The sequence below is a fragment of the Rhinopithecus bieti genome, unplaced genomic scaffold (genome assembly GCF_001698545.2).
Source record: "Rhinopithecus bieti isolate Rb0 unplaced genomic scaffold, ASM169854v2 scaffold_11273, whole genome shotgun sequence".
NCBI lineage: Eukaryota > Metazoa > Chordata > Mammalia > Primates > Cercopithecidae > Rhinopithecus > Rhinopithecus bieti.
Window position 1 is genome coordinate 168,889 of NW_016806694.1, and position 21,895 is coordinate 190,783.

The 21,895-nt window shown below is 45.6% G+C and overlaps 1 protein-coding gene and 2 long non-coding RNA genes across 12 annotated transcripts in view; 2 read left to right on the plus strand and 1 right to left on the minus strand.

Annotated features, from left to right (window-relative positions):
- The first annotated feature begins 1,010 nt into the window (after nt 1–1,010).
- On the plus strand, nt 1,011–8,502 carry LOC108533088 (uncharacterized). Its single transcript, XR_001886646.1, has 3 exons — nt 1,011–3,226; nt 6,136–7,262; nt 8,461–8,502. It is a non-coding gene; the product is annotated as an uncharacterized LOC108533088 (long non-coding RNA).
- On the plus strand, nt 8,501–14,413 carry LOC108533087 (uncharacterized). Its single transcript, XR_001886645.1, has 2 exons — nt 8,501–8,679; nt 9,960–14,413. It is a non-coding gene; the product is annotated as an uncharacterized LOC108533087 (long non-coding RNA).
- Nucleotides 11,640–21,895, minus strand: part of LDLRAD4 (low density lipoprotein receptor class A domain containing 4) — a 448,790-nt gene continuing 438,534 nt past the window's right edge. For 8 of the 10 annotated variants that reach the window (XM_017877471.1, XM_017877473.1, XM_017877476.1 and 5 more), the window contains 2 exons: nt 20,608–20,661; nt 11,640–18,938 (listed from right to left, as the gene is read on the minus strand). In XM_017877471.1, the coding sequence (XP_017732960.1) occupies nt 18,408–18,938; nt 20,608–20,661 (585 nt within the window). In that variant the 3' untranslated portion in view covers nt 11,640–18,407. The remainder of the gene's footprint in view (nt 18,939–20,607; nt 20,662–21,895) is intronic. The other 2 variants (XM_017877474.1, XM_017877477.1) reach the window with 1 other exon arrangement.

Here is a 21,895-nt window from a genome sequence, read left to right on the forward strand (position 1 = left end):
TTTTTTTTTTTGAGACGGAGCTTCCCTCTCTCTCCCAGACTGGAGTGCGGTGGTGTGATCTTGGCTCACTGCGTCCTCTGCCTCCCGGGTTCAAGTGATCCTCCCACCTCAGCCTTCCAAGTATCTGGGCGTACAAGCGTGTGCCACCACACTCAGCTAATTTTTGTATTTTTAGTGGAGGTGCGGTTTCACCATGTTGACCAGGCCAGTCTCCAACTCCTGACCTCAGCCTCCCGAGTAGCTGGGACCACAGGCACCCACCACCACACCCGGCTAATTTTTTGTATTTTTAGTAGAGACGAGGTTTCACCGTCTCAGCCAGGATAGTCTTGATCTCCTGACCTTGTGATTCGCCCGCCTCGGCCTCTCCAAGTGCTGGGATTACAGGCGTGAGCCACTGCGCCCAGCTGATGATTTTTTTTTTTTTTTTAATAACAAAGCTATCATTAAATCATTTGCTTGTAATGGAATTCAGCCATTGTCAGCTGTGAGCGTTGCTGGGGTGGTGGGGTGTGTTTGAGTATGTGTGTGTCTGTTTCCTGTGCTCCAACAGGGATTATTTCATTTCTAACCCTTCAGTTGCTAATTGGATGAGGGAATGGCCTCCTTTTAGATTGTCCTTGTTTTGACTTACCGGCTAAGGCAAGAGGACGTCAGGGTTTGCCACACAGTCTGCAGGGACCCCTGCTCTTTGCCAGCATTTTTGTATCAAGTACTTAGTTTGGCCAAATTTAAAGAGTAGTTTAAAGGGGAAAAAAAGTTTGCATTTGATGAGTCTAATTTTTTTTTTTTTTTTTTTTTTTTGAGATGGAGTCTCCTTCTGTCGCCCAGGCTGGAGTGCAGTGGCGCGATCTCGGCTCACTGCAAGCTCCGCCTCCCGGGTTCCCGCCATTCTCCTGCCTCAGCCTCTGAGTAGCTGGGACTACAGGCGCCCGCCACCGCGCCCGGCTAGTTTTTTGTATTTTAGTAGAGACGGGGTTTCACCGTGTTAGCCAGGAGGGTCTCGATCTCCTGACCTCGTGATCCGCCTGCCTCGGCCTCCCAAAGTGCTGGGATTACAGGCTTGAGCCACCGCGCCCGGCCTAGAATGCTTTTTAAATGAATACGCTGTGATTGGAATATTTCTTCTTGGGGGCCGGGGAGAGTGCTGAGAGATGCAGCTGTGTCTCTGCTGTCTGCAGTCTTGGGCAGGCAGCACCGTTGTCTCCTGATACAGAGGGTTGAATGCACTGCTTCACAGTGATGCCACATTTTCAAACCTAAACATGATTAACATGTTTTAAGTATTTATCAAATAATTCACACTTTTGCATATTTAAATGCTATTTTTTAGATATTAAACACATTCCTAGTTTTTTTCTTTTTAACCACTGGAGACTGCCAATGTTAAGATCTTGTGTTATATGAAATTCTTCTAAATTAATTTCCTTTTACTTTTTGTGTTGCATATTTTCCAGTGTGGATAAATTGGAGGTTCTTATTACTAATAATCCTGAAACTGAAATTTGCTTTTCCTGCATAGTCATCTTTTGTTCAGTCCATTTGAGTTTTGTTGCCATCCAGTTTCATAATCATGTTGTGTTTATCTAATAGACAATGAGGTACTGCTTGAGTGATACGAAATTCTCTAGTAAAAAATTCTCTGAAGATGTGCGAAGTTCTGTTGCATTACTTGGCACCAGGAATGTCACAAAGATGCTGTTGCCAGCATATTGCTAATGTAGCCTTTAAGCTTCAGGGACCCCTGTAGTGTGTTGAGTTTGGAGCATTAATAGCAGGCTAACAGAATATAGTACCAATATGCCAAGTTAAATAATTGAGAATATATACAATAAATTATAATTTGCTATATATAATAGACCTCATTTCATTTACAGTACATCTTACAGTTGGGATTAATTCACCTATAACCCCTGTGAACTGCGAGTGCTCGGCAGAAGCAGGCCCGTGTCTCGTTGAATGTCTACATTTATATTTATATTTATTTTTTTGAGACAGAGTCTCAGTCTGTCACCCAGGCTACAGTGCAGTGGCATGATCATAGCTCACTTGCAGTCTTGAACTCCTGGCTCAAGTGATCCTGCCACCTTAGCATGCTGAGTAGCTAGGACTGCAGGTACACACCACCATGGCTGGCTAAATGCATGTCTGCATTGATGCAAGGTGTGTTGACAGGGTGGGGAGGGAGCTGGGACTGAGATTTGCCTCTGTAAAATGCACAAAAAGGGCTTACTAAGCAAATTGATATTTGAAATGAAAGATGGATTAAGTGAGAGACTTAGTTTATTCAGGAATAAGAGCAAAACTAACCACATCAAAAAATGTATTTTACTGAGACAGCTTTTTGTGCATACAACAGGGTGCTGTTTACAGATTTCAAGAAGGAGAAAAAGAATGCTTATATTGAGATTACCTACCTCCCAGTAGTGAAAATAATAAATTATCCTTTAAAATATAATCGTATGTTTGTCACAGAATCTACACTTACTTACAAGTGCTTTATGCTCAGGATGAAATGGAGATCCTGGCTCTCTTGTTTCAATGATCTAACTTAGAAGATAATTCCAGGAATTTTAAAGATCTTAATGGTATGAGCAGAAAAGGTGTTTGAAGAAAAGAAGGAAATTGTGTGTTTGACACATTGGGCTTCTTTCTGTGTTGTTAGTGTTGGGTTTGGGTCATTCAGGATTTCTTAACTAATTCAGACGTAAATCAGGCTACTGTAGAAGATAGTAGTTGGAATGGACAGAAGATGATTTTTAGCCAATGAGGCAAAAAAAGTCATCTTTCCTGCTTTTTCTAAAATGATATGTTGAGAAGACGTTTTATGAGATATGCATTTCTGAATTAAAGGATTCCTTCTGAAAATACAACTTGTTAGGTAATGTGAACATATTTTTTCTGTTGGCCAAAGTTCATTTTTTGAAGTGGGGCCTCATTTATTTTGATTTTCAGAATTGAGTCTCTATAAGGCCTAAAATAAAATATATTAAATGTTATCAGAGTTGTTTGCGCCTGTTTAAATATCTTTTTTTGCAAGTCACTTATATTTCTTGGTACTGAAAGCTCACTACTCAATTGTCCTTATGAGCATTAAGGTCACACAGTGCGTCAGATCATACTGGCCCAGATGCCTGAGAGGCACATGTGCACTCGGGGAAGTGGGAGCCTCTTCACTGCCTGCCTTGGAATTCAACCACCTGAGCCAGAATCTACAGAACCAGAGGTGGGGAGTTTTACCTATTCATTTTGCAGATGTTAACGTTGTTCTCTTTCGGATCATTTGTATGTTATGTAGTATCAAGTTACTATTAAATGAGATTGCAGAACGTACTGCATCGTGTTCCCTGAAGACAAGGGGAGTCATGACCTCATTCTTCCTTTCTGTACTTGAATGGTCTGGGGGACCACACCTCCTTCCCACAGTTCATCTGCAGTCATGAATTTTGGCCTGACCTTCTGGTTCCTGAAAGATCTTTCCCCTGCACTTGGAGCTTGTAACTTGGATTAGAGAAATGCCAAGTCAGGCCAATTGATGATATTTTCCCTCTGTAGAATTTTTCCTTTGTGATTTTTGTGTCAAGTTTGTTCATTGTAACGAGTCAAAACAAGCTTTTAATTGTCTGGCTTCTTCAGGGTTAGGCTTTGAAAATCAAGCTATATTCTTCTTTATGCATCATTGGCAGTCACCAACAATAGCAATTTTAGATCATAATTATCCCGTGGCAATTATGATAAGAATCATTTCCTTAGTAGAAAGAATGCATCCTGATTTCAGAAACCTCCAGGGCAGAGGATATCATGAAGCCTGTTCTTTATTCTAGTGACTTGATTGGACAGTCATGGTAGAGAGATGCACAGGCCGCCAGAGGCATTCTCAGACGATCATGTCTCTGAGATGAAGGGTCAGGTTTCAGTGTGTTTTCTCTGGGACAACATGCCCCATGAGAAAAGCGGAGCACAGTTAGACACGTCCTGCCTGCCACCGAAGCAGATTTTCACTCTCCTTGAAAGTGAGGATTGAACACAACCTCTCGTCTTTTCCTTCCCTCTCCCTCCCTCTGTCCAGCTTCTTCTGTTTTGGATTTTGAATAATGTAAATGTTAGAAAACTTTGAAGTGAGAAAGAAAAGACAAATTTGCCCTGAGCATGTCAGGTACACGTACTGCTTGACGTTTCTGTGTGGGCCTCCCTGTTGCGGTCTCTAGGGGAGGATAGGCACGCTGTCTCCACAAAGAGGAGGATGGTGAGCTTCCAGCTGCATCTGACTGATACTAGGTCATTTTTAGTTCTCAGAGAAACAGCATTAAAACCTAAACTTCATCCTTTTTATTTTGATAAAGTGAACTTCCCCTCATTTTTTAATCAAATACATGGCAAAAGCCAACCTTACCCTCTGTTTTGACAGTGCCATAAAGGCTGTTCTAAGCATGGGATAAGAAATCATGGCAGTTCTGTGTGTCCTCTTACACCAATTCGATGTTTAACTCTAAAACCTGTGATTTTTTTAATGAACACGTGACATTTTCTCATACACGTGTATTCCAGCCTTACCGTCTGTGCCCCTCTATGTACAAGATTTGCGACTTTATAATGGCTGAAGCATATTTTGACTAGTGTGTATTTTATTCCATTTGAGTCAGTATTTTCTTTGGACACTTAATATGGTGACTTAATTAGCGCAGTTGCTTTACTTCTCTAAGAATAGTGGCGACTCTGGTTCTTTTTCTTATAAGGGTGCCAGAAGTCCTCACGTACTCAGCTGCAGACTGGAGCTGGCATTACAGGGCTTTGTTGCCATAGCATTGCATCAACATGCACTTCTTATCCTCTCATTATTCAAGAAGATGCAGGGTGCGGTGGGTTGCAGTTTGCATTCCTCACTTCTTTTAGTCCTGAAATAAAAGTCTTATATTCTAACAGAAAAGTTGAGAATATTATGGAACAAATATGTCCACAATACCTAATGCAATTTTTGTTGAGAAACAATCATTAATTGCATTTCAAACACATGTTAAGAGTAATAGTTTTTTGCAACATAAATCAAATCCTACACCTATAGAACCAATGAATTTGACATTTCATGGGTCACATTAGAACCAATATTTTTAGTTGAAGAAAGAAGCACAAGAGAACTGGATTTAAGATTGGGATCTCAGCTTCCAGTTTAGTGCTTTCCTTTGGTGCAAATTATTTAGGTAAGAGGCCAGGCTTTGAGACTTCTGAAATCCCTTGTATTTTTGGAGACAGAAGCTGAAGTCAGTTTATTATAAATATTCCTTACCTTCCTCCTCTGCTGGTGCTGTCATCTTCTTTAGCTTGGCTTTTAGCTTCTTTTAGATCTCTTCATCTTTTTGTCTTTAAAGTGATGGGATGGGAAGATAGTCACTGTTCTGTGACCTCAATTTCTGACTCTAGGAAGGAAACATGTATTTATTAAAATCTCTCGTGCTCCAGCTTCATTTTCTCCCTCACCTGGGATGGACCGTGAGATGGGAGACTAATGTGAGCCAGTTCAGTGATGTCTGTCACTTTCTGGGTGAGCTTGGTGTTGGCAAAGCCGTTAGGTAGCTATTGAGAGAGAGAGAGAGAGAGGGGGGAGAGAGAGAGAGAGAGAGAGTTTGTTTTTTGAGATGGAGTCCTGCTCTGTCACCCAGGCTGGAGTGCAGTGGCGTGATCTCAGCTCACTGCAACCTCCACCTCCCAGATTCAAGCAATTCTCTGCCTCAGCCTCCCGAGTACCTGGGATTACAGGTGCCCGTCACCACACCTGGCTAATTTTTGTATCTTTAGTAAAGACAGGGTTTCGGCATCTTGACCAGGCTGCTCTTGAACTCCTGACCTCGTGATCCACCTGCCTTGGCCTCCCAAAGTGCTGGGATTACAGGCGTGAGCCACTGCACCAAGCCCCTTTTCTTTTTTTTTAATTGAATATTTATTTTTTTAGAGACGGAGTCTGGCTGTGTTACTCAGGCCAGAGCACAGTGGCAGGATTGTAACTCACTGCAACCTCAAATTCCTGGGCTCAAAGAATCCTTGCACCCCAGCCTCCCAAGTAGCTAGGATTACAGGTGCACACCACTGAGCCCAGCTCATTTCAGTTTTGATGTTTGTTTCTTTGCTTGGTTTTTGTAGAGCCAGGGGTCTCACTGTGTTGCCTAGGCTGGTCTTGAACTCCTGGCCTCAAGCAGTCCTCCCACCTTGGCCTCCCTAAGATTACAGGTGTGAACTGCTGTGCTCGGCCACTATTTTGAAACATCCGAATCCATACTAGAAGGCAAGTAATGGAAACAGTTATTAAATCTAGTTTCTTTACGTCTAAGCTTAAATATTTCACACATCCAAGGAGGATTTGACCTCGGGAAATTCCCCATTGCCCTGTCGGTACAAACTGAGTTTGCTGTTTCCTGCTTTGCTGCCATGAGGAGGGTCACACGGTGGTCATAGCTTCTGATCCTGTACTTGGGGCGTACTGGGAGCCAGCCCAGATTGGAATTTTCCACTTAATTGCTACCAATCACTGGAACATCTGAAGTAATGAGAAGCTGGCATTTGTGGAAAATTTTAGTGCTGAGTAGTTCAGATTAAGAACTGTTAGTTTTCACCAAAACACAGAGGTTGGCCTCTGAATCCCATGAAAATTACCAACCTTAAAACAAACTGTACCGTATTATACACTTAAAAATTGGTGAGAGGGTAGCTCTCATGTTAGGTATTTTTACCACAATAAAATGCAAAGCAAACAAAAACCCTGGCCCCTCATATGCTGCTGTCTGGGCAGTTCTGCACTGCAGCGCCTGCGACACAGCCAGGCTGTGCCCTCCGCAGTGTCTGTGTGCGGGGTTTGGTGTCTCATGCACCTGATGGGCTTAGAATTGCTGTGTGGCATTTGCCTTTGTCACTCATGGTTAAACAGCAAGTGTGGGGCCCCTCCGTCAGGCTGCTGAGGACCCAGCAGGTGCAGGCACCCTGACTCTCCCATCTCCAGTTCTCCTTGGCTGGAACCCTCAGAGGGAGACCAGCAGATGGTGAAAGAAGTATCAGAGCGAGAGACAGGAAGAATGTGTTCTGGGGTTTAGAGTGGAATTGTCAGTAAGGCACAAGACTAAGTGCTTGCACGTACCATTCCCACAGGAGGCGGATGGGCCAGTGTCAGCAGAGGGAATGCAGAACAAGAAGGCTCGCTAGCAGAAGAGGCTGCCCAAGGGCCCTGGGTGCATCCAGGGCTGCTTCAGGATGGAGCTAGGCAAGTGGAGAGAATGGTGAGTGACAGTGCCCAGACCCACGTGTGCTTTCCCTAAATCCTTCAGACAAGGAAAGCCAGAGGAAAGGAGGAAGGGCAGGAGAGAGTGTGGGGTAAGCAAGGCAAGAAGCCAAATGATTTTGAACCATTTATTCTCCCTAGGTCCTGGGTTTCCACATTTTGTTACAAAGGCTGTAATAAACCCTGCCCCCACTGCAGTGTGCTTCATTAAAACAACAACTATATAGCTAAAGTAATAGAGTAGAAGAAACACATTTTATTTATTTATTTATTTATTTATTTATTTATTTATTTTGCAGTTGCAAGATTTAATAGAGTGAAAACAGAGCTCCCGTACAAAAGGGAGGGGACCCAAAGCGGGTAGCTGTTGCTGGCTCAAATGCCTGGGTTTATATCCCGATCATTGTCCCTCTCCCTGTACTAATTTTTGTATTTTTAGTAGAGATGGGGTTTCACCTTGTTGACCAGGCTGATCTTGAACTCATGGAAAGGAAGTTCTGGGCCCAGGGACTTGGTCTGTACCTTGTCACTGGGTGCTGTAAGCCCCTGTGGTGCTCGTGTAGGTATAAAATCAGTGCCTGTTTATTTCACTGGGAGTTTTGTTTTTTGTTTTTTGTTTTTTGTTTTTTGAGATGGAGTCTTCTCTGTTGCCCAGGCTGGAGTACAATGGCATGATCTCAGCTCACTGCAACTTCCTTTTCCCGGGTTCAAGCAATTCTCCTGCCTCAGCCTCCTGACTAGTTGGGATTACAGGCACCCGCCATCATGCCAGCTAACTTTTGTATTTTTGTAGATACAGGGTTTTACCATGTAGGCCAGGCTGTTCTTGAACTCCTGACCTCAGGTGATCTGCCCCCTCCCTTGGCCTCCCAGAGTGCTGGGACTATTTCACTGAGATTTTAAACTGCAGCCATTTAGTGTGGAGGGCATTCCAAAGGCAAAGGGCATTTACAAATCTGTTGTATTTGGGCAAAAAAATTTTAAATCTAGAACATGAAAGGTTTTTTTATTTTTATTTATTTTTTTTTTTTTGAGATGGAGTCTTGCTCTGTCATTGAGGCTGGAGTACAGTGGCGTGATCTCAGCTCACTACAACCTCCACCTTCCGGGTTCAAGTGATTCTCCTGCCTCAGCCTCCCGAGTAGCTGGGACTACGGGTGCCCACCACCACGCTAGGCTAATTTTTGTATTTTTAGTAGGGACGGGGCTTCACCGTGTTAACCAAGATGGTCTCAATCTCCTGACCTCGTGATCTGCCCGCCTCAGCCTCCCAAAGTGCTGGGATTACAGGCGTGAGCCACCGCGCCCGGCCTAGAAGGTTAAAGTTTTAGCGGTAACAGCCGTGGTTCACGAGGAGCCCCACGTCAGGCCCTATGGTGTGCACATTCCTTGGGTCTTCACAGCTGTCCTGCCGGGTAAGTATTGCTGTTGCTGTTCTATAGATGAGACTTTGAAACCTGTCAGGGACATTAATTAAGTTGAGATGAAGCTAACATTTGGACCACCCAAGTCTATTAAGATTCAAAGCCTGTGCTGCCCATTAACTGTAAGCAGGAAATACTCAAGGAGCCAGATCACCTGGGAATCCCATGCCAAAGACAGCGCCTCACCCGTGCAGAAGCCGGGCATCTGGGCCTGCGTGGAGTGGATTGCTGTAGGTGCTGGTGTCGGTTGATAGAACATTTTGTGCTTATAGATGACTGTAACAGTGAAGACAAATACAACTCCGTAAGTGAAAACGGCTTTGTAAGCAGGGGAAATTATATAAGAGCCGCTATATACAGCTGCATTTTTTTTTTTTTTTTTTTAGAATTAAAAAAATGCATGTGCTTACTAGTAAGTCCTTTTGAAAGTATTTTTAGTCACCACTCTGCTATGTTCAAAAACTGAGCTTTTGCACTTCTGATTTTTTTAACATGAAAGTGTAAAGTAGGGTGAATGCGGTTTGCATTATTAAGGCAAAAGCTAGAGTCTTGACAGAAACATGACATTAAGACTTTTGGGAAGCTATTTTAAAATGTGTGTTTGAATTAGAATCCATTCAAACAAAACATCAAGGCAGTGTAGTGAAGGAAATCTAATTAGAATGTTCCCAGCAACAGACTCATACACTCTGCACGTGTCATCATGGGAGAGCAGAATAGGGGGCTTTGTTCCATGGCCCACGCTGGGTGGGTCTCTGGAAGGTTCCAAGGGATTCTTTCAAGCATGCCTTTCTGACTATCCCCCTGGGCGACCAGGTGAGTGTGTGACTAGGTGGATTCTGCTCAGCTGTTGACACTTCTGTTTGCAAAACAAATGACTAAAATAAGTGGGTGAAAGAAAGGAACTGCTTAGCTTCAGAAGTTGGAGGGGTTTGGGAACAGTCAGGTGGCCCTGAAGTACAATGGAGAACTCCCCAGATTCGCCAGCTTTGGAGCATTAAGGAGGCCCAGGGCAGGGTGGTGTCGAGACCATTGTCAAGGAGGGGTTCAGACAGAAAGTGGTGTGGGCACTGGACATACGCACTTGCCCTCTCTCCCTGCCGTCATCCCCTCCACCCCTGCCCGTCCTCTCAGTCTCTTGGTCTGCGCTGTCTCTGAGGCATCTGAGCCGGGTGCTTCTTGGCTCCCACACCAGCTCCAGCCAGAGTGGGCGGTTCCTTTGTGCACCAGCAGTTTCCAAGCACTTCCAAGCCTTTGTTTTTCTGTCTCAGGTCTTTGCTGAAGCCTTCTGAGCTTGCTCAGTCTACAGCCAGGGTGGCTGGGCAGATGAACCTGGAAGGGCCCTCCGCAGCAGTGGCAGGGGAGATGCCCCAGCCTCCGGTCCCTCAGAGGCACGGCCTGCACGGTGCCTGGAACGTGGCCGGGCCCCGGGCCCGCAGTGGGAGCGGCTCAGCATGCGCCTTTTGGTGTTTTCTCTCGCCTCTCATTGGCCTGTTTCCTCTGCTACCAGCTCCCACACCCTTGGCTCTGAGACAGCTTCCAAAGTGACAGCTGGTGCAGCCTCCCAGGGACAGCGGGGGCAGGGGAGCCCTCTGTGTCCACGGTGACAAGCCAGTCCCAGGTTTCACTGCATTTGCTGCTTATGGTCTGCATGAGCAGGGATCCCAAGCCTGGATTCCCCTCATTCCTTCTGTGCAGAGCTGTCTCCAGGAACAAAGTTGGCATAGTGTTAGCGTTAGCAAATTTAGGGGGTATCTTTAATATTTCTCTAATGGTCTGCTGAGTTCAGAGATGACAGAATTTATTCCACAGTGTGGTGTGGTTTATTAGTGACTATTTGCTGTTTGACAGGAAAGAAACTTTGCATTGCTGTCTTCCTTCTTAGAGCTCTCTTCAAATCCCCTTTCCAAAATAATCTTAAAGAATTCAAATCAGAATCTAAAACGGATGTACCGTTTGAATGTGGGCCCATACCCAGATTTGGGGCCCATACCATTTTGAATGGTATTTTCAAAATTTCAGTTTCCATTTGCTCATTATAGGTACATAGAAATGCAAAAATAAATTGCATATCCTGCAACCATGCTAGATCCACCTTAGCAGTTTGGTGGATTGTGTGGGGTTTTGTGCACACACTCTCATCATCTGTGAACCCCATATTCTTATTTAGAGCACAGAGGTAATACCATCTGGTCTCTCGGTGTAGGAAATTTAGAGCCTTTCTGTTGTTACGTTACCACTGACTGGAGACCTCCGACGGCAAAGAATTTAAAACGCACACCGAGGAGGTCTGTTCCGTTGTGGAAGAGTTGCCATTGTTAGGAATCTTGTTCATATTTTGGCTGCGCATTTTGGTTCTGTGTGGCAGCCACCCAAAGACTTCGAGGCATCTGGAAAGTCCTCCGTGGGCGCCTCCTGCAGGGTGAGCAGTTTCCCTGGGGACTCCTTGCATGAGGGGCCCTGATGACTTGTGTGGAACCCAGCATTGGGAAAGGAATCATGATGTGACCAGAATTGCTTCTAGTAGAATATGAAGTAGTGAGTTTTGAAAAGTCAGAGTGACTACGAGCTGAATGGGAGGTTTAGATAGGGAGCCATAAGAAGTGTTCCTTTGAGACAGGTCTTAAAACACACGGCATTTCCCCCATGCATGTACTTTGTTGCTGAACGATAAAGACAAAACAAAAACCCAAGGGACAAATGTATGCCGCTGATTATTTTTAATGATTTTGTGCTATGGTTTGACCACAGCATTAAGAACAAGCAGAAAAATCTGATTTCATAACTAACAAACAGCACTTAGAGCAACATCTTTCTTTAAAAGTATTGCAATTACAGACCTTAGGTCTAAGAACTACATCACCATTGCTCAGGTAAAAGAGGCAGATACGTGACAGGTGGAAATTATTTTCTGTATGTAACTGGGAATTATGTTGAAAAGTAAGCACAAATGTTTGCTAAAAGAAACTTTAATGACTTTTGATTATCATAGCTCACAACCAACTATTGAAAAGTTCAAATACAGTTGTACTTTTTTTAGTAGATTGCTTTATAATAAAAATTAAATGAACTAAATGCTGTGAATAGTATTGTACATATTTTAAAAGAGCCTTAAACTAGACAAGTATACAAGTAGCATGATTTTTGAAAGCTATGAAATGAAAAATAGCAACATACCAACGAGCACATTCAAATGAACCAGTATCATTAACAGTCAAGTTTAAGCCTCAATTCGTCCTGTAGAAAGGAAGCAATGATGTGGTCACAAATTTTAGTACCTCTGAGTCTAGAACATTCTCATGCTCAACAGTTCTCCTGGGTCCAAGGTTGAACCTGGGGGGTAGGAGCTTTGTTTCTGACAGTAACGAGCCTCAGTTCTTAATGCTGAATCCCAAGGGGTGCACCCTACAGTATATGATGGAACCAACACACAGGTCTGGACACGCGGGATTCATACCACCATGAGTGTCAACTTTTCATGGCCCTTTCAGACAGATACTAAAAGGGCTGACTTTTAATCCATTCAGCATTAGGAGTTGCCTTGTAGAGTCCATTTCAGTTTCAGGATAAGCGGTCATTTGTTTCTTGGAAGTTAGGGGTATGATTCTATTGTGATTTTCAAAGAACATACACCATGGAGCAAATAAAAACTTTGGAATTTATTAGACTCCACTTTGGTGGCAGAATAAGCTGATAATATGGGTCAGACGGGCCAAATTCCACCAACTGCTCTTACGGGACAGCACTCAAAAGGACACCCACACCCAAGATTCAACCGTGGTTTTAATGAACACGGTGTTATGCACGTCTCTCGTTCTTTCTTTTTAAAATTAGGGTATTTGAAGATAGATGCAGAGGTCACAATCAGACACTAAAAACTAAGCTGGAAGAGAGATGTAACACTATACAATTCAAAACGTAATTTCTAACTGATGGCAAAACCGAGTTTGCTTTTGGGGTCAGGATTATGATGGGACATGAATGGAATGGATGAGAGGGCCTTCACTTGGCTGGCTGACAGCCAAGTCTCTTCTAGTGCTAACCCATAACGAAACGCTTTTTCTAAGAACAGGGTCTTCTTGTAAGTGGGTTTGTTTTTCCTGAGGTATTCTTTCCCTACAATCTCTACTGTTACTTCATTGGCTCCACAGCTTCAGTTTGTAAAAGAAAAAGGCACAGAGAGACTTGGACACAGATGTTCACAGATGCCTCTGGAGCTGAACAGAGTCCTCTGCTGCAGGCTGATTTCCTTATTCCTCTGGCACAGTTTCTGCAATATTAACAACAAAATGTGCACTTTTCACTAAGGCCTGACACCTTCATGATGCTGCAGCAGGAGACAGATGCAGGAGGTTATAAAGCAAGATGAAAAACAACATTGTGCTGACTCAAATATAAGTAACACTGGTCCAGCTGAGCATTACTAAATGATTCAAATAAGAAGCGTCTAGTGGCAACCAAAACGCTGTGGGATTTTTTAAAACGTATTTTCTTTAAAGTGTTTTCACAGCAAAGATGCAACTTTCCATTGCTATATATACGCTGGTCATAAACTGTTGCTTGTTTGTTCACACTTCTTTCTCGTGTTATAATATTGATATTTAATAGGAAAATAAACTACATAGACTTTAATCTGTATGCATCCATTTGCAAATTTCCTTACAAAAGAGGACGAAGCACAAAGGCATTCACAAATTCTATGCCGTTTCTGTTAAAATGGGTATCATCTATACATTATATTACAGTATTAACTTGTTCTACCCATTGGGTAGGATATGTGCATAATATATTCAACTTATATACAGCACCTTACAAATAAAAACATAAGAAAAGACAGACAACTGAAAAAAGCACCATTTTAAGTGAGGCACAACAAAGGTGGGAGCATCAAGTGCGGGAGGGGGCGGCTGGGTTCCTGTATCTGCTGAACTCAGAACACGAGGCACCTTCGTTGCTGAAAAACTGACATGCAGATCTCTGACATGATAGGGGTCTATATCTACATATATATAATGTGCATGGATAGTGTATATATAATCTCTATAGCTCTAACCCTCTCCCGCATTACACAAAAACAAGGACACGCAGAGGGAAGAAAGAAAAGGATGAAGGAAGACATTGCTTTCTCAGCAAGACATTCCTACACTCAGACAGCAGCTTCCTAATGCATCCAGTTCGGGAAGCAGCAGCAGCAGCAGCAGCAGCAAGTGACTGTCTAACCCTGGCAGTAACATAAACTTGAACTCTGCAAAGCACACGCGTGCTGGGTACTAAAGAATGCTGAACTCTTGGTTCCTAAAAAGCATAGACCATTGCAAGGCTAGGAGTGCTTTCCATTGTCTGGTCACGTCTCTGATCTGTGGAGGTGCTGGCAGCTGGCGTTGGAACTGGTGAACGGTAAGCCACGCAGCTGCTGAGAACTAGCATTTCGGATCTGGGCTGGAAGCAACATTTAATTTGTGACTTTCCTCGCACCAAGGGGAGGTTCTCCCTCTGTCATTCAATCGTCTTTTCACCTCAGTAGGTCAAGCACGCGGCATTCTCAGTCAGTCTGAGCAGGAGAGCAAAGGGCAGGCTGGGGCATGTTCATGGCATGAAGGCTTGGCTGCAAGCGCTGGCTTTCACCACGTAAGCAAGAAATCCAAAAGTTAACAGAAACCAAGTCTCTTTCCCATTTTTTTCTCTCATACACGGCTGAGCTTTCGAAATTAAAAAAAAAAAAAAATGAATGGTACACAAAGTTAATGTTGCCATTCTAAGTAGCAAAATTCAATAAGCAAGCAGTGCAGCAAGCCCCGAGATGGGGCGCATCCAGTCAGGGCGGTGTGGGTGGCCGGGCTCCCTGCGCCCACAGCAGAACGTCTCTGAGCCTGCGAGTGACCAATGCCACGAGCCGGTCCTTTGAGGGAGGGCGTGGGGCTGGGTGCTGTGTGTCTCTGTGCTAGCAGCCAGTGCCTGGCCTGAGGACATATTTGAAGCACTCTGCACCAGAGCCTTCCTAAAAAGAAGAGCCACTGGATGGAAGATAGAGGATGGCCCCTGTCAGAGACGAGAACTGTTGGTTCAGAGAGGAAGGCAGGGGTTTGGATGAATTCTTCTAGGTCAGAGCAGCTTTCTAAAACTGCTTCCTTTTGAGCCTTTCTCATTCTTGGGAAGATGAAATAAAGGTGAAAGAGATCAAATGGAGATATATGTAGAAGTTCAAGAAGTCCTTGCCTGGGTACAAAATTCCTCTGCTGGTGTCAGGAGGCCTCCCCCATTTACTTTTGGCCCCTATTTCCTGCCTCATAAGTTTGAGCCAAAATAGTGAATGGAAATGCAGTCTGCATGATAAATCTTTTGAAAGTTCTCCTCTGCTCTCTTGGGATTTCTTGTGGCTTGGGTGTGTGTCCCTGTGTGTATGTGGTGTATGTGGTGAGGACATGCTTGTCAAGCTTCTGTATTAGTAAATTTTGGACACCAAAAATAGATAAACTATTGGAATACGTAATTCGTTTCATGAAATCTCTTTTCCATTAAGGATTGCTTCACTATTTAAAAAGAATGCTAGAGCTTGTGAAAAAGCAGATGCTGTAAGATTGTGTTCTTATAGATGGGGTTCAAGATGCCTTGGGTCTCCTACACCTGGAACAAGGGACAGAAGTCAGCGGTGTGCCCACAAGTGTTCATTCCCACCAAATGTTCTTCCTAACAACGCAATCCACACTTCGCTGGAATAATCTGAGATTATAACCCTGTCATTGATTGCCTATATCAGCGGTTGCTAAACTGGCCCCGTGGGTTCTACCAGCTAACAGAAGGGCTCTTGAAAACAATAGACCCCACTGGGTAAGCTGTATCATCACAGCCGCCACTCTTTCAGCACCACGCTAGCCATGAGGCAACACGCCATGAACAGGTCAGCCGCAACCTTCAAAAGAGCTACTGATCCAAATCACCTTTGCCTTGTGCTGAAGGGAAATTGACTATTAATTCATGTTATGACCTTGGCTTTTAAACTAATTCATTACAGAGCCCCAGCCTCGAAGCCGTTTCAAAGTCATGGTTTGATATATATGTGTCTTTAACGATTTGACAAAGGCCGTTCTCTAGGGTGGTTGAACGGGAGGAGCCTCTTTCTTGAAAGATGAAGGTATCTGAATTACATAATTATCTCACCAACACTGCGGACATGTGCAAAACACTCATTACTCACAGTTACCAAGGAATTCACAGTCTCGTCTCTGAGCCCCTTCGAGGCAGGTGGAGAAGGACGGACTGTGAAGCCATCTGAGAGCTGGAGCTGTGGAGTGCGTCCCCTGCTTCCCCAAACCTGCGAGTGAGAACTGGAATGATGGGGTCACTCACCTCGCCCCTGCGTCTGTGCGCACACCTGACCAAGAATCCACTGCAAGTCCCTGCCAGCAGGGCCCGCTGCGAACACGGGCTCCTCATCTTCGCCTGACAGAGGAAGAGAGGTTCATCTGGAGAGCCAGAGAACCTTCAGGGCATCTCCAGGGTTGGGGAAGGTCCTCTCTGGCCCCAAGCCAGTCCCTGCCCTGAGAGCTGGTTTCTCTCCAGCAGACCCTTCCAAGTGTCATTGGAACAAGCCTGAATCCAGTCTCAGAACCTCCACGGTGACTCTCAACTGTAGATACTTCCACACAGGTTGTAAGCGGAGCTGACAACTGGTGCCCTTGTTTTTCCTCTCCTTTTAAGAGTTGGACTAGTTCTGTGGATGTTACTGTGTGAAAAGGATGAATGTAATGGAAATTCTAATCCTCAAAACAAACAAAAGCCAGTGGCCTACCTCCAGAGGTAAGAAGCAGAAGGGAACAGACTAGGATCAGACAACCCTTGGGGTTTGGAACAGTCTCTCCAGTTACAGCAGAGCCACCGCACCGAGGGGCTCACCTTCGAGACCCACAGACAGACACAGACACACATACGTGGATTCGGCTTTAAAGCTGCATAGATGGGAGTCACGGAATCATCATCCCAGCTCATCGTGTCACGTGAAGAGGCCACAGGCCCACCCTCCGCACGGCAGACTGTGCTGCAGACAAGCCCTTCTCCATGCGCAGTGGCTGCTAAACGTGTTGGCTGCTGCTCTTACAAAAGCCAGTGCTTAAATCTGCAGAAGGAAGTTTTTTTTTAATTGTACATAAGAATGAATATTTGTAAATATCAGGCATATTAAAACTAACAATATTTAAAATTAGTTTTCTAGTTGCATTTTAACTGCATGTTGTGCTTTTTACCTGGCACTCTTCAGTCACTTGCCCCCTCCACTGTTCTCTGAGGGTCCAGTTCCTGCCTTCAGTACAAAGCCTGGCCTGGGGGAGGGTTTGGTAGAATCCTGCAGGAATTTGGGTATGTGCTGAGCACTGCATTCCTTTAAGAATGCTATGCTACTACTAGTGACATACAATGGCTTATTACCATGATCAGCAACATGGCATTCTTCCGTCATTTCTAGAGGCTTCCAAAGCATAAGAACCCACCACCCACACCACTCCCACACAAAGTTCTGGGTAAGCAGGATGTGAGGTGGCTGCTGGGAGCCTCCTGTGAACTGAGCAGCCCTGCAGAACTGAACTAAGCTGTCGAGGAAAGGGGAGAGGCGGTGGGAATACACTGAGGAGTCACATATTTCAACAGTGTGCAGAATAACCACCTTGCATTTTAAACCATTTATTGCATAAAATAAGGTATGTATTTGAATATATTTCATGCTATAGTGAAAAAATCTAAATTACTGAAGAAATTGCACTGCTGGAGGATGAGGGCAGCACTGCATGATACTGGATCCATAAATGCATGTGTTCATTTTCTCATAAAATATGCAGCCTAAGATTAGCACAGTAACTCAACAAGTCAGAAATGCTGGAACTTAATTTTCCCTATCTTCCATCCAAATGTCTCCAAAAGCTTCAGCAATGCACTGCTATTTGATGCAAACTCCTGCAACAATAATGACTTTTTTGATTTACGTAAGTTGGTAAAATGTTAGGCTACATCCCCAAATATCTTTTCTTGGGTGATTCTGGGGACCACTCCAGGATATTCCTTGGGCCTGATTACAATCCACAGGTGAAAAGACACCATGCAGAACTTCACGTAAAACAGTTCCCTCGTAAATATTTTCAACATTAAGATAGTGCAACTTTGAAAACACATCATCACAACACAAAGGAGCTCCTTGCACTCATCTAACTTCTCCACTTTATACCTTGGCACACAAAACAGGAATTTTGATTCATATTTTTGAAACAAAATAAAAGTTCCACACCTTAGGAGAAAAAGCACACTGGCTGGTTCTTCCTCACAATAATATATAATAATGCTTCCTTCTTTACTCACTGAATTATAAAATGGGCCATTCTGGCCTCATGTATCTGCAAAGTCTCCTTTCACAATTAAATAAATCACATACCTCTGTGGGTTTTATTTCATGATATCTTCAAAGCATCCCTTTCTCTGTTTTCCCCTGCCCACACCCCCATCCCAACCCCTGTCCCCAAGTAAACACTGTTTGCGGTCAAACCAGATGGAAGTTTGTATCATTTCAGTCTAGTTTGCATGCAATTCCCCTAAAAGGAATCAGAAACAGACCGTGTTTGCTCATTTGGTTTTACTTATTTGTACCATGTAAAACTGAACAACACTGTGCGCAGGGGGCCCAGCGGCCGCTTCCCTCCTTGGTTTCTTTCTCCAGCTGAGGTGCACGATGGAGGGAATCAGACCAGGTTCCCAGGCTTCCTGTCTTTGCCTTTGATGGGTACTATGGTGCTCTCTGCACTGTTCTGCTGAAACTGCAGTCTGCTACCCCTGTGTGCATTGCTGCGCTGGTGATGGAGGAAAGAGGCACCCGGGTGGTGGCCCATCACCTCGCTGTATGTAGGGGGCGGCCCCTCCATCCTCCCGTGACTGCTGCAGGTGGTTGCACTGATGCCCGAGTTGCTGCTGGGTGGGCACGGGCCCCCGCTGTACAGAGCAATGTCTATCAAATCACTGTCAAATATGGTTCGGTTGGGCGGGGCCCTCACGGACTCTCGGTTGAGTTCCATCTGCTGTTCAGGGTCCCGGAGCTGCAGGGTGCAGGGCCCCTGGTAAGGAGGTGGCTCTTCACCGTCGGACAGGGAGATGGTGGGAGGAAGATCAATCTCGTGCTGCACATAGGGGTAGGTGGGCTGGAAGCGGCTGAAGCGATCCCTCTGGATGAAGGAGGGCGCTGTGAACCTGTCCCTGGACCGCGGGGCATGCATGATCTGGAAGGAAAAGAGGAGAAGCTTGAAGATGGTTTGGGCACAATGATGACCATAAATGTGTCAGAATCAAGGAACGTCAGGCTTGGTCTGTTACTACCAGTTTGAACACCATCTCCCAGGGAAAAAAAGAAAAAAAAAAAAAAAAAAAAACAGGAAAATCCAATTCCAGAAAAAAAGCTTACTTTTCTGATTCCTTATGACAGACCACTCACCTTGCCAAATCCTAGGGCATCCAGGAGGGCTGAGCAACGGAGAGCTGTGGGTAATTGAAAGCTCGGGCTCCTGGGAGTTACTGTGTGTGCTACGTGTGCATTTTCCACACTAGGAACTCCAAGAGTCACAGGGCAAACAGCACTGCAGCCTGCACTCAGATCCGGTCACCAGTGACCTTGTCCAGGACTTGGGTCTCTACAACTTACGAGGACAGGACAAGGCTGCCTGCTTTCTCAGGTCCCTGCCAGCTCTAGAACCTAGAACCTATGATTCAGAAAAGTAAGGAGGGGCTCCGAGTTTTATTTTTTTATCTTTTTTTTTTTTTGAGACAGGGTCTGGCTCTGTCACCTAGGCTGGAGTGCAGTGGTGCCATCTTGGCTTATTGCAACCTCAGCCTTCTAGGCTCAAGCGATTCTCCCACCTCAGCCTCCTGAGTAGCTGGGACTACAGGTGCACACCACCATACCTGGCTTTTTTTTTTTTTTGAGATGGGGTTTTGTCATGTTGCATAGGCTTGTCTTGAACTCCTGAGCCTAAGTGACCCACTCCCCTCAGCTTCCTAAAGTGCTGGGATTATAGTCATGAGCTACTGCGCCAGCCAGGACTCTGGGTAAGCAGAAGTTACAACTTCACACAGTGGTACATGGAGCAGATACAAAGCACTGGGTCGACTTATTAATTACTTAGAGAAGATTATTGCCCTACCAATTACTTTTTAACAAATCCCCCAATAATGACTGTTTTTTCTTTGTGGCTCCTAGACTTTTCCAGTTATTTGGAATCTGAATAAAAGTTTCCTGTAGTTATTTTTAGTCACTGACATGAAAAATTTTTTTACTCAAGTAAATATGATCATAATTTATTTTTTCAAAATGAATCCAGGTAGTATATTTCTTATAAAATCTTCTCATTTGTTCTACCATCCCAGTTTATTCTAGGAGACGGCTCTTTTATATACATATATACACACACACACGCGCGCACGCGCATATATGCGTAGATGTGTGTATACATACATGTGTATATACATGCATTTAATATACACACATATCTACACACATACATAGAGATATTGATTTCTCTCATCATTATTTTTAACTGAAAGGCAAAAAAATGTTATTTTAAAATCCACATTATTACACTTGGAGATGTGGGAATGAATCATGCTGCTATTTATAAACTATGCCCACACTTGCCAAGGCACATTAGTAGAAGCTTATGGGATCATGTAAAGATATGTGATTCTCAAATTGTTTTTGATAAGGAGCTTTAGACTAGCACGAATAATCCCTGCAAGATCCTAGGGGAAGTCAGTCCCCTCCCGCTTTTGGCCAAAGTTCTAGGCAATGCCTTCCTCGGAAAGTGTCAGCCCGCCTCGCCTGGTGAGGCCCCCTCCCCTTCCACCCCACGTGGCAGGGACACAACCCCCTCATCCCCACCTCCTGGGGCCCCTTACCTCCGAGGCGCCCGGCCGTGGTGCGGCGCTGTCTGAAGGCCACAGGCACCCTTCCTGGCGGAGGGGAAGGGGAGGAGAGTGGGGAACAAGAAACAGGAAAATCATTAGCCCCACAGCACCTAAAAACATGAACCACAACTTTGGAAAGGGGGATCTGCACAAAACGTGGAGCGAGACCGGGCGCGGAGGCTCACGCCTGTAATCCCAACACTTTGGGAGGCAGAGGCAGGTGGATCACGAGGACAGGAGTTCGAGACCAGCCTGACCAATATGGTGAAACCCCGTCTCTACTAAAAATACAAAAATTAGTTGGGCGTGGTGATGGGCACCTGTAGTTCCAGCTAACTCGGGAGGCTGAGGCAGGAGAATCGCTTGCACATAGGGGGCGGAGGTTGCAGTGAGCAGAGATTGCACCACTGCACTCCAGCCTGGGCGACAGAGCGAGGCTCCGTATCAAAACAAAACAAAAACAAAAACATGGATAAACACACAAAAGTGGAGAGAGAAAGAGCTGGTCCGTTTTCAGATCTCATGTCCACATGGAGGAGGGCTGGGAACAAAAGGAAACATGGAAACGTTGAACTCCTGGCCAGATGAGATTTGAGGTGGACTATGGCTCACTCTCCACACCTGGGTGCTTGAGATGCACTCAAGACGACCGTCCAACCGCAGTGAGGGGCCGCCCGGCGAGGGCGGGCGGGTCGAGGAAGCCCAGGCAGAGGCGGCCGCCAGCAGAGGCGCAGCTCCGCGCTCGCAGGGACGCCCCTGACCGAGACGGGCCCGGGACCCCCCGCGAGGGTCTCCTCCGGTCCGCGTATTCACAGGGCAGATGCAGCTTCACATCTGGTAGCTCAGTCTCTCTTTTCAAAAATGTTTGGCCAGATGGACAAGGCCAGCCACAGGCCTCGGGAAAGATTCTTTCCAAGGGTCCGTGTGGTGCCCTTTTCAGCCCGGAGTGCGGCCGTCAGCGGGGCCCGCGGGGCCGTCGGGCGTCTCGGGAGAGCTGGGACTCAGCGGGGAGGAGCCCGCGTGTGGGGAATTCTCGGGACCGCGCGGGCTGGACCATCACTGCGCTCCGAGGGCCCCGGCGCCAGCAGCACACGGCGGGGTCCAGCTGTGCCCAGATGAAGGGTGGGCTCGGGGACCGCCTGTAACGTGAGCGAAGGGCCGGGCTTGGCGGGCACAGACCAGGGCGGGGCTCCGGCGCCGGGGGAAGGGGCGGAGTCGGGAAGGGGCGGAGTCGGGAAGGGGCGGAGTCGGGAAGGGGCGGAGTCGGGAAGGGGCGGAG